Source organism: Pezoporus flaviventris, unplaced genomic scaffold (assembly GCF_033815535.1).
Source record: "Pezoporus flaviventris isolate CSIRO_AGI_PZ_B2104156 unplaced genomic scaffold, CSIRO_AGI_Pfla_v1 ptg000145l, whole genome shotgun sequence".
Lineage (NCBI taxonomy): Eukaryota > Metazoa > Chordata > Aves > Psittaciformes > Psittacidae > Pezoporus > Pezoporus flaviventris.
Window position 1 is genome coordinate 82659 of NW_026892693.1, and position 15221 is coordinate 97879.

The 15221-nt window shown below is 60.9% G+C and overlaps 2 protein-coding genes across 3 annotated transcripts; both read left to right on the plus strand.

Annotated features, from left to right (window-relative positions):
- Positions 1 to 969: 969 nt before the first annotated feature.
- On the plus strand, positions 970 to 8674 carry LOC133282862 (aldehyde dehydrogenase family 3 member B1-like). The gene is made up of 10 exons (XM_061479207.1): positions 970 to 1184; positions 1731 to 1893; positions 5397 to 5507; positions 5629 to 5749; positions 5833 to 5918; positions 6126 to 6207; positions 6763 to 7149; positions 7349 to 7515; positions 7716 to 7815; positions 8456 to 8674. Exons 1-10 carry the CDS (start codon positions 1060 to 1062, stop codon positions 8647 to 8649), a joined length of 1536 nt encoding a protein of 511 aa, XP_061335191.1. The 5' UTR covers positions 970 to 1059; the 3' UTR covers positions 8650 to 8674.
- Positions 8675 to 10793: 2119 nt separating this feature from the next.
- NDUFS8 (NADH:ubiquinone oxidoreductase core subunit S8) lies at positions 10794 to 14126 on the plus strand. 2 transcript variants are annotated; one of them, XM_061479307.1, is made up of 7 exons: positions 10794 to 10877; positions 11876 to 11923; positions 12025 to 12087; positions 12168 to 12257; positions 13126 to 13298; positions 13381 to 13509; positions 13898 to 14126. In XM_061479307.1, exons 2-7 carry the CDS (start codon positions 11884 to 11886, stop codon positions 14027 to 14029), a joined length of 627 nt encoding a protein of 208 aa, XP_061335291.1. In that variant the 5' UTR covers positions 10794 to 10877; positions 11876 to 11883; the 3' UTR covers positions 14030 to 14126. The 2 variants fall into 2 exon arrangements, with proteins under 2 accessions (XP_061335291.1, XP_061335292.1); XM_061479308.1 differs by having other exon boundaries at positions 10842 to 10877; positions 11853 to 11923.
- The last annotated feature ends 1095 nt before the right edge of the window (positions 14127 to 15221 follow it).

Sequence of the window (15221 nt, forward strand, 5' to 3'; positions counted from 1 at the left end):
GGCAAGTCTTTACCTTGCCTGTAGTAAAGACTTTGCATTGAGCTCTGCTGCCTGGCCTCCCCTTGCTTCATCACCCAGCTTTGGGGCAGGAATCCATCAGCTGAGCCCCAGAGATGGGTGCTCAGAGCCCCAGTGTCCCCATCCATCACACAGACACCCGCAGGCACAGCATCGCACCCTGCTGAGCTCCATCAGCCCCTGTGCTGGGCACTGGGGAGGCTGCACCTCGAATCCTGTGCTCAGCTCTGGGCCCCTCACTGCAAGAGAGACCTTGAGGTGCTGGAGCGGGGCCAGAGAAGGGAACGGAGCTGGAGCAGGGCCTGGAGCCCAAGTGTGATGGGGAAGGGCTGAGGGAGCTGGGGGGTTCAGTGTGGAGAAGAGAAGGCTCAGGGGGGACCTGATGGCTGCCTCCAAGTGCCTGAGAGGAGGATGGAGCCAGGAGGGGCTGGGCTCTGCTCCCAAGGAACAAGGGATGGGACAAGAGGAAACGGCCTCAAGCTGCACCAGGGCAGGTTTAGATGGAGCTGAGGAACAATTCCTGCCCCAGAGGGTGCTCAGGCATTGGAACAGGCTGCCCAGGGCAGGGCTGCAGGCACCGGCCCTGGGGGTGCTTAGAGGATGTGTGGATGTGGCTCTTGGGGCCATGGGTCAGTGGTGGCCTTGGCAGCGCTGGGCAGTGGTTGGACTGGATGATCCTAAAGCTCTTTCCCAACGTGGCTGACTCCATGGCTCCACGACCATCCCATACCCACTGTGGTGGCTGCTGTCGGGGTGCTCCAGGGATGGATCTGGGGGCACGGTTTGCATGCCAAGTGCTTGGGGCTGGAGCGGAGCCAGCGCTGAGGTGCGGTGGGGCAGAGGAGGAAGCGGGCAGCCTCTCTCCGCAGGCTGTACCAGCCCCCAAGGCAGCAGCCAGCCTGCCCCACACCTCAGCAGGGTCCTGGCACCCCTCCTCCGGGCAGAGCACCCCGTTAGTTACCTGCGGTGGGGAGCTTGTGCTTTCCATCCCTTGGAATCCTTCGCTGTGAAGCTCCAGCCCCGTCCTGCTCCCTTGGGATCATGGAAACCAGGAGCATCTTCCCAGAGCCTGGCACCCAGCAGCTCCCGGGCAGTGGCACTGGGAATGCTCCTGAGGATGAGGATGGTGGTGATGGGAAGGGGAGCATCGATGGCAATGGCGTGAGGTAAGAGAATGAGGCTGGCATGGAGGGGAGGCTGACGGTGCTTGGTGCTCTGCCATCACCCCAGGGTGCTGTTTGGTGCTGCTGTGGGGTGATGCGGAGCTGGGTGCTGATGAAGGGTGCTGGGGGACAGGTTTGGGGTCCAGGGGCCACCCCATCCCAGCAGCTCCCGGGGCTGGGAATGTTCCTGAGGAGGATGAGGGTGGTGATGGGAAGGGGAGCATGGATGGTGATGGGAGAGCGTGAGGCTGGGATGAATGGGAGTGGGAGGGGTCTGGGTGCTCTGCCCTCACCCCGGGGTGCTGTTTGGTGCTGGGTTGGGGTGATGAGGAGCTGGGTGCTGATGAAGGGTGCTGGGGGACAGGTTTGGGGTCCATGGACCAAGGGATGAGAGAAGGGAACGCTGGGATCAGTGCCATGGAGGGGGCACAGGGGGGACTCCCTGCCCCATCCCTGGGGTCTGTGGGGCTCCCGTTTGGGGCGCTGTGGGGGGACGACACATGGGGCTGCGATGGGCTCGGGGTCCCTCTGACAGCCCCGTGCGTGCAGCGGGAACCCCTATGCGGGGCTGGTGGCCCTGCTGCGGGCAGCCTGGCTCTCGGGGAAGACGCGGCCCATGGAGTACCGGGTGGCGCAGCTGGAGGCCCTGGGCCGCTTCCTGGAGGACAAGAAGCAGGAGATCCTGGAGGCCACGGCCCTGGACGTGGGCAAGGTGAGGGGAAGGGGGGAGCCGGGAATGGGGGACCAGAGGCTGGAGGTGCCGCGGGGCTGCGGGCGGGCAGGGGGTGGGATGGGGCTTGGAGCATCCTGCTCCGGTGGAAGGTGTCCGGGCGCACGCAGGGGTTGGAGCTGGAGGAGCTTTAAGCTCCCTTCATGCCCAAGCCCCTGTGGGTCTGGCGGGAGCATCCCCCTGCCTGTGCTCCTCCACCCCGTTCCTTCCTGGGCACCATTGGATGCCCCCTGCAGGCTCCCGGGCCGCTGGGCTCTGCTTCCTCTTCTTTGCACCCTGCCGTGAGCTCCCGGGCGCCTCCGCTCTGCTTCCCCTTGGAAAGCCCCGTGTGGGCTCTGCCTTGGCTTGGTTGGCATCGCCTGCCCCATCCACCTGCAGTGGTGATGGATGTCAGCAGTGGTGATGGATGTCAGCAGTGGTGATGGATGTCACCAGTGGTGATGGATGTCAGCAGTGGTGATGGATGTCACTGCAGTGGTGATGGATGTCAGCAGTGGTGATGGATGTCAGCAGTGCTGATGGATGTCAGTGCAGTGGTGATGGATGTCAGCAGTGGTGATGGATGTCAGCAGTGGTGATGGATGTCAGTGCAGTGGTGATGGATGTCACCAGTGGTGATGGATGTCAGCAGTGCTGATGGATGTCACTGCAGTGGTGATGGATGTCAGCAGTGGTGATGGATGTCAGCAGTGGTGATGGATGTCACTGCAGGGGTGATGGATGTCAGCAGTGGTGATGGATGTCAGCAGTGGTGATGGATGTCACTGCAGGGGTGATGGATGTCAGCAGTGGTGATGGATGTCAGCAGTGGTGATGGATGTCACTGCAGGGGTGATGGATGTCAGCAATGGTGATGGATGTCAGCAGTGGTGATGGATGTCAGCAGTGGTGATGGATGTCAGCAGTGGTGATGGATGTCACTGCAGTGCTGATGGATGTCAGCAGTGGTGATGGATGTCACTGCAGTGCTGATGGATGTCAGCAGTGGTGATGGATGTCAGTGCAGTGGTGATGGATGTCAGCAGTGGTGATGGATGTCACCAGTGGTGATGGATGTCAGCAGTGGTGATGGATGTCAGCAGTGGTGATGGATGTCAGCAGTGGTGATGGATGTCAGCAGTGGTGATGGATGTCACCAGTGGTGATGGATGTCAGCAGTGGTGATGGATGTCAGCAGGGGTGATGGATGTCAGCAGGGGTGATGGATGTCAGCAGGGGTGATGGATGTCACCAGTGGTGATGGATGTCAGCAGTGGTGATGGATGTCAGCAGGGGTGATGGATGTCACCAGTGGTGATGGATGTCAGCAGTGGTGATGGATGTCACTGCAGTGGTGATGGATGTCAGCAGTGGTGATGGATGTCAGCAGGGGTGATGGATGTCAGCAGGGGTGATGGATGTCACCAGTGGTGATGGATGTCAGCAGTGGTGATGGATGTCAGCAGGGGTGATGGATGTCACCAGTGGTGATGGATGTCACCAGTGGTGATGGATGTCAGCAGTGGTGATGGATGTCACCAGTGGTGATGGATGTCAGCAGTGGTGATGGATGTCACTGCAGTGGTGATGGATGTCAGCAGTGGTGATGGATGTCAGCAGTGGTGATGGATGTCAGTGCAGTGGTGATGGATGTCAGCAGTGGTGATGGATGTCAGCAGTGGTGATGGATGTCAGCAGTGGTGATGGATGTCAGTGCAGTGGTGATGGATGTCACCAGTGGTGATGGATGTCACCAGTGGTGATGGATGCCCTTCACATCAGCCGCAGTGCTTCCCCCTCGGCCCCAGGTTCCCTTTTCCTTGGAAGAGGCACCACCGTGCTGTTCCCCTCCTGCTGCCTCCCCCCCGGAGTAGCCGCCCTGCTTCTTCCACCTCCCTCCTCCTGATGCTGAGCCATGGTCCTGCTCTGCTCCCCAGCTCCTCCTTCCTGCAGGCTCCCCCTCCACAAGGCAGGGGTTGGAGCTGGGTGAGCTTTGAGGCCCCTTCCACCCCAAACCAGTCCACGATTCCATGAGCATCCCTTGCGCAGGCGTCCTTTGCTTCCTGCGCTCCCTCCTGCAGCCTCAGCTGTGGATCTTCTCCGGGCTTCCTCAGCTCCCTCTGCCCAAACGCCTACGGAACAGGCCCCAAAAGCTGGCTATTCCCTTTGCCACCCCGTTTCCTCCCAAGTCGTGCCTCCTGGGTGGTGGGTATCCCTCGGGACCGGCTGGTTTGAGCCTTCAGGGGTGTATATAGGGATCATGTGTATATAGGGATCATGTGTATATAGGGATCATGTGTATATAGGGATAAGGCGTATATACGGGTAAGGTGTATATGGGGATAAGGCGTATATAGGGAAAAGGTGTATGTAGGGATAAGGTATATATGGGGATAATGTGTATATAGGGATAAGGTATATATGGGGATACGGTGTATATAGGGAAAAAGTATATATGGGGGGGATAAGGGGGTAAGGTCTATATAAGGTCTATATAGGGATAAGGTCTATATAGGGTTAAGGTGTATATAGGGATAAGGTCTGTATATGGATAAGGTGTATATAGGGATAAGGACTATTTAGGGATAAGGTGTATATAGGGATAAGGTATATATATAGGGATAAGGTGTATATAGGGATAAGGTGTATATAGGGAAAAGGTATATATAGGGATAAGGTGTATATAGGGATAAGGTCTATATAGGGTTAAAGTGTATATGAGGATAAGGTCTATATAGGGATAAGGTACATATATAGGGATAAGGTGTATATAGGGATAAGGTCTATATAGGGTTAACGTGTATATGGGGATAAGGTCTATATAGGGATAAGGTCTATATAGGGATTAGGTATATATATAGGGATAAGGTGTATATAGGGAAAAAGTATATATAGGAGTAAGGTGTATATAAGGATAAGGTCTATATAGGGTTAATGTGTATATAGGGATAAGGTGTATATAGGGATAAGGTCTATATAGGGATAAGGTGTATATAGGGAAAAGGTATATATAGGGGTAAGGTGTATATAGGGATAAGGTCTATATAGGGTTAAAGTGTATATAGGGATAAGGTCTATATAGGGTTAAAGTGTTTATAGGGATAAAGTCTATATAGGGATAAGGTATATATATAGGGATAAGGTGTATATAGGGAAAAAGTATGTATAGGGATAAGGTGTTTATAGGGATAAGGTGTATATAGGGATAAGGTGTATATAGGGATAAAGTGTATATAGGAATAAGGTGTATATAGGGATAAGGTCTATATAGGGATAAGGTATATATATAGGGATAAGGTGTATGTAGGGAAAAATTATGTATAGGGATAAAGTGTATACAGGGATAAGGTGTATATAGGGATAAGGTGCATATAGGGATAAGGTGTATATATAGGGATAAGGTATGTATATAGGGATACGGTCTATATAGGGATAAGGTATGTATATAGGGATAAGGTATATATGGGGATAAGGTCTATATAGGGATAATGGCTCCTTGTCCTCAGCCCCCCTTCGAAGCCGAACTGGCCGAGATCCTCCTGTGCAAGAACGAGCTGCACGCGACCCTGAACAACCTGAGCCAGTGGATGAAGGACGAGCCCGTGGAGAGGAACCTGGTGAGAGCAGGGCGAGGATGGGGCCAGGACCCGCGCCCTGCGCAGAGCTGGGTGCAATGGGGCGCGGGGACAGGGGCCCGCAGCGAGGAGATGGGGCCCTCACGGGGTGGCTGTCCCCCAGGCCACGCGGCTGGACTCTGCCTTCATCCGCAAGGAGCCCTATGGCGTGGTGCTCATCATGGGGCCGTGGTGCTGCCCCGTCAGCTTCCTCCTGGGGCCTCTCATTGGGGCCGTCGCTGCTGGTGAGCTGAGCATCCAGGCTGGGGTCCCCAAGGGCTGGTTGGCACCCGGTCACTGCAGTGATGTCCTCTCCATCTCCTCCCAGGTAACTGTGTTGTCCTCAAGCCCTCCGAGATGACCAAGAATGTTGAGAAACTCATGGTTGAGGTGCTGCCCGGTTACCTGGATAGAGTAAGGAGCAGTTCCTGCCCTTATCCCCATCCCTGCCCCTCGGCCATGGTGTTCCCAACCCTGCCTTGCCCTCACCAGCGCTGCTCTGAGGTGCTGCTGTACCTCCTTCCTCTGGTGTCCACGTGCCTGGGATGCTGTTGGTGGGGATGGGGACACAGCAGACATGGGTGATGCTGACCGTGGGGGACCCTTCCTCTTGCGCTGCAGGACTGCTTTGCCGTGGTGACCGCTGGTGCTCAGGAGACCAGCAGGCTGCTGGAGAACAAGTTTGACTACATCTTCTTCACTGGTATGTCCAGAGCAGAGCCTGCTGTGGGGTTGGTGCAACGTGGGATGGAGTTCCCACTGAACCCCTTGCTGGTCCTCACCTTTCCCATCCATCTGAGTTGCTGGGCAGCATCCCCTTACAGGTCCGCTGTGAAGATAGGGCTCATTGTGTTGGGGATGTGGTGTCAGGATGTCCGAGCATCTCATAGCCATAACTGGGGTTCGTAATGGTTGAACTGGGGGGATGCCACGGTGGGGATGGAGGTGAGGGCTCAGCATCCACCGAGGTGGGTGCAGGACAGGAGTGGGGCTCGATACGGCCCTCCCGGCTCCTCATCGAATGGTTTGGGTTGGAAAGGACCTTGGGCTCATCCCTTCCCAAGGAAGTGAAGGCCATGGCTTGGGCTGTAGCACAGAACCACGGAACCCACCGGGCTGGAAAAGACCTTTGAGACCACCACGTCCAAGCTTACCCCAGCACTGCCAAGGCCACCCCTAACCCACGGCACTGAGGACACGGCTTGGGGACGCTGGGTTTGTGCCCATGCTGGGCTCCCACCTCAATCCCTGCCCGCAGGCAGCCCCTCCGTGGGGAGGGTGGTGATGGCAGCCGCTGCCCAGCACCTCACCCCGGTGACGCTGGAGCTGGGGGGCAAGAACCCCTGTTACGTGTCGGAGCCGTGCGACGTGCGCAGCGTGGCCCGGCGGGTGGCCTGGGGCCGCTTCTTCAACGCGGGGCAGACCTGCGTGGCCCCCGACTACGTGCTCTGCACCCTGGAGCTGCAGGAGAAGCTGCTGCCCGCCCTGCGCGAGGCCATCACCGAGTTCTATGGCTCCAACCCTCGGGAATCGCCCGACTTCGGGCGCATCGTGGACGAGAAGGAATTCCAGCGGCTGCGGGCGCTGCTGCGCAGCGGGAGGGTGGCCATCGGCGGGCAGGCGGAGGAGGAGGAGCGGTACATCGGTGAGGGCTCCGTCTGCACCCGTGTGCTTGGGTCCTGGGGAGGGTCCCGTCAGTGATGGACGGAGGGGACACTCCGGGAAGGCTCCCATGGGAGTCCTGGAGCTGGACGCGTCGGCCTTCCGCAGAGGAGCGATGGGGTTTGGGAGAGGAGCAAGGCGTCCCCTCCAACCTCTGCTGCCTTGGGGTGGTTCCTCCGCAGCTCCGACCGTCCTGGCGGACGTGCAGCCCTCGGATCCCGTCATGCAGGAGATCATCCTCGGCCCCATCCTGCCCATCGTCGGCGTGGCCGGTGTGGATGAAGCCATTGACTTCATCAACAGCCGCGAGCGGCCGCTGGCCGTCTATGTCTTCTCCTCTGATGACAAGGTATGGCCCAGGGGCTGTGCTCGCCCCATGCGTGCAGGTCGGACCTGCTGCCCCTTGTCCAACCTGGTGGATTCTATGGTGTTAAAGCAGGCTCCTCCTGCAAAGCTTTGGTTCGGAGCAGCCAGGCCGGGTGGTGGGGAAGGGTTGGGGCTGGAAGCAGGCTCCGAGCCTCACCTCCACCTCCTCTGCTCCCCTCCCAGGTGGTGGCCCAGGTCCTGGAGCGCACGAGCAGCGGTGGCTTCTGCAGCAACGACACCCTCATGCACATGATCCTGACCTCGCTGCCCTTCGGTGGCATCGGTAGGTGCAAACCCCGTCCATCCCTGCTCGCTGCGGGCTGAGCCTCAGAGCATCCCTGGCACTGCTCAAGGCCAGGTTGGACACAGGGGCTTGGAGCAAGCTGCTCCAGTGGAAGGGGTCCCTGCCCGTGGCAGGGGGTTGGAGCTGGACGGGCTTGAAGCTCCCTTCCAACCCAACCCATTCCATGATTCCACTTGGGCATCCATGTAGACCACCTCCATGGTCCTCTTCAAATCACTCCCTCGGGAAGCTCGGCCACGGCCAGCGCTCCCCACGATGCTGGTGTTAGAAAGCAGCTGGATGAAGACGTGGTGCCAGGCACAAGTCTCCATCACCGGCTGCCCCGAGAGGGGAGCTTAAGTATCATAGAATCCCAAAGTGGTTTGGGCTGGAAGGGACCTTAAAGCTCATCCCATCCCATTCCAACCCCGACCCCTTCCACCGGAGCAGCTTGCTCCAAGCCCCTGTGTCCAACCTGGCCTTGAACACTGCCAGGGATGGGGCAGCCACAGCTTCTCTGGGCACCCTGTGCCAGCGCCTCAGCACCCTCACAGAGGGTCTTGTACCAGCTGGTGGTGAAGGGGACGGGATGAAGGATGCCCCCATCCAGCCGCCTGGAGCCCTGTGCTCTGTGTTCCAGGCTGCAGCGGGCTGGGCAAGTACCACGGCAAGTTCACCTTCGACACCTTCAGCCACCAGCGCGGGTGCCTGCACCGCAACATGGGCCTGGAGGCCCTCAACGCCCTGCGCTACCCCCCCTACAGCCAGCACAGGTTGGGCATCGTCTGCGCTGCCTCCGGGGTGAAGCACAAGGGCTCCTGCACCCTGCTCTGAGCATCCCCTATCCAGTCTCCTCCCTCCATGCTGGGACTGGTGCCCATGGGCCATGAAAGGTGTTGCCTTCCATCCGGTGAGGCCTGTGTGCTCCCATCCCATCCCATCCCATCCCATCCCATCCCATCCCATTCAATCCCATCCCATTCCATTCAATCCCATTCCATCCTGTCCCGTTCCACCCCATCCCATCCCATTCCATCTGATCCCATTAAAACTCATTCCATCCCATCTCATCCCATTCCATCCTATCCCATTCCATCCTATCCTATCCCACTCCATCAGCCTATGGGATGGAGATGGGGGTCAGGAAGAGGGAAGAACTGGGAGGGTGCACTGGGAGCTGGCGGGGTTGCAGGAGGGACTGGAGGGGTCCCACAGGTCCCCGTTTCCATCACTGCCGGCCGTGGCAGAGGGGCAGGAGGGCTCTGGGTGATGCCCTTTGCCAGTTCACCCTTTGGGAAGGTCCACAGCAACGTTCTGCTCCCAAAGCCTGGAGCTGGGCTCATCCCAGTCCCCTTTGCCCCCTGTCTCGCATGGATTGGGCAGGTTCAAGCCATTCCCCTTGGCCTGTGCCTACAGGCCCTTGTCCCAAGCCCCTCTCCAGGTTTCCTGCAGCCCCTTTAGGCACTGGAAGACCGGACCTAAAGGGGTTTCTTTATCCCTACATCCCAGAGGGATGCTCCTGTCCCATCCCATCCTTTCCACGGCACCAGCAGAGCCATGGGGCTGCCCCTGTGAGCCCGATATTGATTCCTGGCGTGGTTTTGACCATGTTGGGCTCATGCTGCCATGGGGCAGCACCTCTATGGGGAGCATCACGGTGCCAGCATGCCCAGCAGAGCACAAGAACCCCTGTGACGGGCAGAATATGGCCCGGGTGCTGCTGGAGATGCAATGGGATAACCCCAGCATCTGGGAGGGGAGGGATCTTCAGGCGCATCCTCAGTGTCCACCACCTCCATCTGCAGCCAGGAGCTGGGTCCTGTCCTCCTGCAGAGCTGGGCTGGCAGCAGCAGCAGCAGCACCCTCAGGTCCCATCCTGCAGGGAGGTTTAAGTCCGATCCAAGCACTCCCTTCCCAATGGTGGGATGGGAAGGAGAATGGGAAAACCAAGGGATGAGAGAACAGGTTAGTGAAGGAGCACGGTAAATAGAGGGATAAAAGGGAATGGGGAAACACAGCAAGGGATGCACAGCACCCGAGCAGCTCCCAGCCAATCCCCGGCCCCCATTTCTACCCTGGGCATGGCATGTATGGAGTATCCAGTATGGAATATCCCTTGGCATAGCTCAGGGCAGGTTCCTGTCTCTGCTCCCACCTCCCTGGCAGAGCAGGAGGGGCTGGAACCTCCTCGATCAGGGCTCAGTGCTGCTGAGCACCACCCAGTGACAAAGTCTGTTATCGGAGCGGTTCTGAGCCTGAAGCCAAAGCCCAGCCCTGCGCTGATGCTGGGATCATGGAACCATGGCATGGGCTGGGATGGGATGAAGGCAGTGTTGGGATGGGGCAGCCACAGCTTCTCTGGGCACCCTGTGCCAGCGCCTCAGCACCCTCACAGTGACGAATTCCTGCCTTACATCCAATCTGATCCCCCCTGTTTCAGCCTGAACCCATCACCCCTTGTCCCATCACTCCCGTCCCTGATGCAGAGCCCTCTCCAGCATCCCTGTAGCCCCCTTCAGACACTGAAGCTGCTCTGAGCTCTCCACGCACCCCAATGGTCCCATCCTGGCTCCATCCAGGAGCTGCTCCAGCCCCCGAGCATCCTCGTGGCTCCCCTGCGCAGCACCTCCGGGTCCTTGCACTGGGGGCATCGGGACCCTGCCGGGGGCTCCACCGCCACCCTAGGGCCGGTCCCGGGGGTACCGGTGCCCCCGACCCCCCTCCAAGGGCTGCAGCGGGGCAGCGCTCGGTGCCCTCCCCCGGACCTCCGGTCCCCGGTATCGAACCCGCGACCCCGGCACCCACCGCCACCGCCGCCGCCATCAAGCCCCGCCCCAGGCTTAGCCCCGCCCCTCCTCACCCCCCACAACCAATCACCGCTTCCCCCCAGCCGCCTCGCAGCCCAATCCACGGCTCCCTCCTCCTACCCCTCCCTTTGAGCGGCGGGGCTCAGCCAATGGGAAGCGAGCTTAGCCCCGCCCAATGTCCTTCGCCGCCGCTCCGCGCTTGCGCAGTGCGGCCCGGGGGCGGCCGGGGTCAGGACGGCGGGGTCCTTGCGGGAGGTGAGCGGGGGGGCACCGGGACCGGGAGCTCATGGAGCCCCCCCGGTGTCCATGGAGGGCTATGGAGGTCCATGGAGGTCCATGGAGGTCCATGGAGGTCCATGGAGGTCTATGGAAGGCCCCGGAACCCTCTTAGGGCAGGGGACACACGGCCTTGGGCCTGGTCCCAGCGGGGGGTGGCGGCTGGGCCTTGTGGTGCTGTGGGGCAGGGGAGGCTGAATGGGGGCGTTAAAGGGGTACGGGGGGGGGGGACGACGACACACGTCCGGGGCCTTTATAGAACATGGAGGGAGTCAGGACCTGTGGCGGGGGGGGGGGGGGGGGGAAAGACCGCAGGGTCCCTTTGGGGTGGGTGTCGGGGTCCTTGGGTTCATTGGGAGGGGGTGGGGGGGGGTGGGGTGACAGTGCCTGAGTCCTTTATGGGGGGGGGAGCAGGACCCCCGTGTCCCTTGGGGAGGGTTTGGGGGGGGTGACAGTGCCCTGAGTCCCTTGGGTGGGGGGCAGAACGCCTGGGTTCGTTAAGGGCGGGTGTTGGGACCTCTGGGGGGGGGGTATCTTATTGTCTTGTATGGGGAGAAGACCCCTGGGTTGCCTGGGGGGTGTTAGGACCCCTGTGTCCTTTGTTGGGGGGTCCACGACCCATGGGTCCCTTTGGGGGGGTGTCAGGACCCCTGGGGGTGGGTGGTGGGGTACCCCAGTCCCTTATGGGGGGGCAGGACCCCTGGGTCCCTTGAGGGGAGGGTACTGGGAGCCCTGGGTGCTGGAGGGGGTGTGTGTGAATATCTTGGTTCCTTATGGGGGCTGAGAACCCCTGGGTGCCATGGGGAGGGTGGGAGGGGAACAAGCACTCTGGGTCTCGGGGGGGGGGGGGGGATAAGCCTGGTTCTCTTATGGGGGGGCCGGGGGGAGGACCCGTGGGTCCCTTATGGGAACTGGGGTCGGGGTGGGGGGGTCACAGTCGGTGGTGAGCACCAGGCCAGGCCCCTCTGTGGCTGCAGGACCGGACATGGCTGCGCTGCGCTTGGTGTCCCGGGCTGCCCGCCCAGGTGAGGCCACACCGGGACCCCCATCACCCCCCCATCAACCCCCTTGTCCCCACCAACTGCCCTTGACCTTTGTCTCTTCCCCCCCCCCCCCCCCCCCCCAGGCCCTACAGCCCCTCTGGGCTACCTGCGCCTGCTCGGGACCACCCCCCCTAGGAGCTGCTACAGTGAGTAAGGGACAGGCTGCCCCATCCCTGCCCCACTGCAGCCCCTCCGTGGGGTGGGCACAGCTCCCTTCTCCCCACAGAGTACGTCAACATCCAGGAGCCAGCCATGGACATGCGCTCCATCACCGACCGCGCGGCACAGACCCTGCTCTGGACCGAGCTCATCCGAGGTGAGGCCTGGAGCTGCCTCGGCAGGGAACAGAACTGTCGGAGCCTCGGCACTGGGGAGCAGATCCAGAGGAGGCTCAGGGGCTGGAGCAGCTCCTGGATGGAGCCAGGCTGGGGGCACTGGAGGAGAGAAGGCTGCATGGAGGCATTGACCCTATGGAAACCAAGTTTCCGTCTCCCCTTTGAGGGCAGCTGGGGATGGACGTTGTGTCTGCAGCACGTCTTCAGCTGCTCTCCTACAGCAGCATCGAGAGCTGGCCATAGCCAAGCTTCCCAAGGAAGTGCTCTGAAACGGAGCCTTGAGATGGTCCGGGTGGATGCCCAATGGAATCATAGGCATGGAATGGTTTGGGATGAAGGGACCTTGAAGCTCATTCAGTTCCAACCCCGACCCCTTCCACTGGAGCAGCTTGCTCCAAGCCCCTGTGTCCAACCTGGCCTTGAACACTGCCAGGGATGGGGCAGCCACAGCTTCTCTGGGCACCCTGTGCCAGCGCCTCAGCACCCTCCCAGGGAAGAGCTTCTGCCTAAGAGCTCAGCTCAGTCTCCTCTGACAGGTTAAAGCCTTCATGGGGGTTGTGGGGAACCTCCTTCTACAGCCAAACATGAAAGGAAAGTGCATGTCACACAGATTCCCACCAGAGATCAGCCAGATCCCCTACAGGCCCTTGTCCAAGCCCCTCTCCAGGTTCCCTGCAGCCCCTTCAGGCACTGGAGCTGCTCCAAGGTCTCTCCTTCAGGAGCCTTCTCTTCTCCAGGCTGACCAGATGATGCTTGAGTGATGTTTCCATGAAGCTCTATGCACCCCCCCCACCATGGGCCACCAGCCCCCACCCCGTGCATGCCATAACCCATCTCCTCCTCTCCCAGGCCTGTCCATGACCCTGAGTTACCTGTTCCGGGAGCCAGCCACCATCAACTACCCCTTTGAGAAGGGCCCCCTGAGCCCCCGCTTCCGGGGGGAGCACGCTCTGCGCCGCTACCCCTCCGGGGAGGAGAGGTGCATCGCCTGCAAGCTCTGCGAGGCCATCTGCCCGGCACAGGTCCAGCCTTCCTCCTCCTCCTCCCCATGGGGCGCTGGGTCCCCCTTCAGGGGTGACACCGGGCCCCCCTCATCCACCACAGGCCATCACCATCGAGGCCGAGCCCCGCGCTGACGGCAGCCGCCGCACCACCCGCTACGACATTGACATGACCAAGTGCATCTACTGCGGGTTCTGCCAGGAGGCCTGTCCTGTGGATGCCATCGTGGAGGTGAGGACGGGGGTCTGGGGGTCGGGCTGGGGGGCATCAGAGCCAGCATCTCCTTGGAGCAGCTCCAGTGCCTAAAGGGGCTGCAGGAAACCTGGAGAGGGGCTTTGGGCAAGGGCCTGTAGGGACAGGCCAAGGGGAATGGCTTGAACCTGCCCGAGGGGAGACTGAGCTGAGCTCTTAGGCAGAAGCTCTTCCCTGGGAGGGTGCTGAGGTGCTGGTACAGGGTGCCCAGAGAAGCTGTGGCTGCCCCATCCCTGGCAGTGTTCAAGGGCAGGTTGGACACAGGGGCTTGGAGCAAGCTGCTCCAGTGGAAGGGGTCGGGGTTGGACCTGGAGGAGCTTTAAGCTCCCTTCATCCCATCCCATTCCATGATCTCCCACCCTGGCAGGGTCCCAACTTCGAGTTCTCCACGGAGACCCACGAGGAGCTGCTCTACAACAAGGAGAAGCTGCTCAACAACGGCGACAAGTGGGAGGCCGAGATCGCTGCCAACATCCAGGCTGATTATCTGTACCGGTGACATCCGGGCCTCCCTGCTCCCCAATAAAGGGTCTGGGGGGGGATCTGCCACCCCCCCACCCCCAGCACTGGGGCCACCAGCCCCTTCCTAACCCAGAGCTCTGGTTTCCTCCATTCATTCCCAGCGCTGGAGCAGGGAATGGGGGGAACCTCTCGGCCACATAGAGCGGATCAGGACCTCCCAGGGGTCCTGGGCATCACTGCTGGAGCAGGGCCTGGAGCCCGAGTGTGATGGGGAAGGGCTGAGGGACCGGGGGGTTCAGTGCGGAGAAGAGAAGGCTCAGGGGGGACCTGATGGCTGCCTGCAAGTGCCTGAGAGGAGGATGGAGCCAGGAGGGGCTGGGCTCTGCTCCCAAGGAACAAGGGATGGGACAAGAGGAAACGGCCTCAAGCTGCCCCAGGGCAGGTTTAGATGGAGCTGAGGAACAATTCCTGCCCCAGAGGGTGCTCAGGCATTGGAACAGGCTGCCCAGGGCAGGGCTGCAGGCACCGGCCCTGGGGGTGCTTAGAGGATGTGTGGATGTGGCTCTTGGGGCCATGGGTTAGGGGTGGCCCTGATGACCTTAAAGGCCCTTTAAACCCGGTTGGTTCTGTGGTCCCCCACCTCGTGCTGGGGCTTAGGGATGGAGGGGAGGAAGAGGCGCGGGACGGGGCGGGCTCAGTGGGAGGGGACGCCCCTGCCTGCACCCGGCCTTGTTCCCAACCCTCTCCTTCCCGAGGGAGGGTTCCCCCGCTCCGCAGCGGGGCCCGGGTCCTAGTTCCGTGCCCCCGGGGCTCCCGGCTCCGACCGGTCCCGCTCTTGTGGGGGGGCTTCCCCCACCTCCGGGTCCGGTCCCTCCCCACGGCCGGGCCCTTCCTGGGGAAGAGGAAGTGCGGGGCCCGCTGCTGCCCCGCGCTGCCGGGTAGGGGCGGGCGGGCGGCTCCGCTCCGGCTCCGGGTGAGGGGGGTCCCGTCGGGGAGGGGAGGGGAAGAGGGGGGGGTTCGGTCCCCGTGGCCGTGACTCAGTGGGGCCGGGGCGGGGGGACGGGAATGGGAAGGGTTTTGCAGTGCGGAGCCGCGCCTGTCCCAGCGCTTCCCGAGGGATCCGCGCCGGGACGGCTCCGCTCTGCGATCCCAGACCCTGCCGGTACCCGGTTAACGTCCAACCCTGCCGGTACCCCGTTAACATCCAACCCTGCTGATCCCCCGTTAAC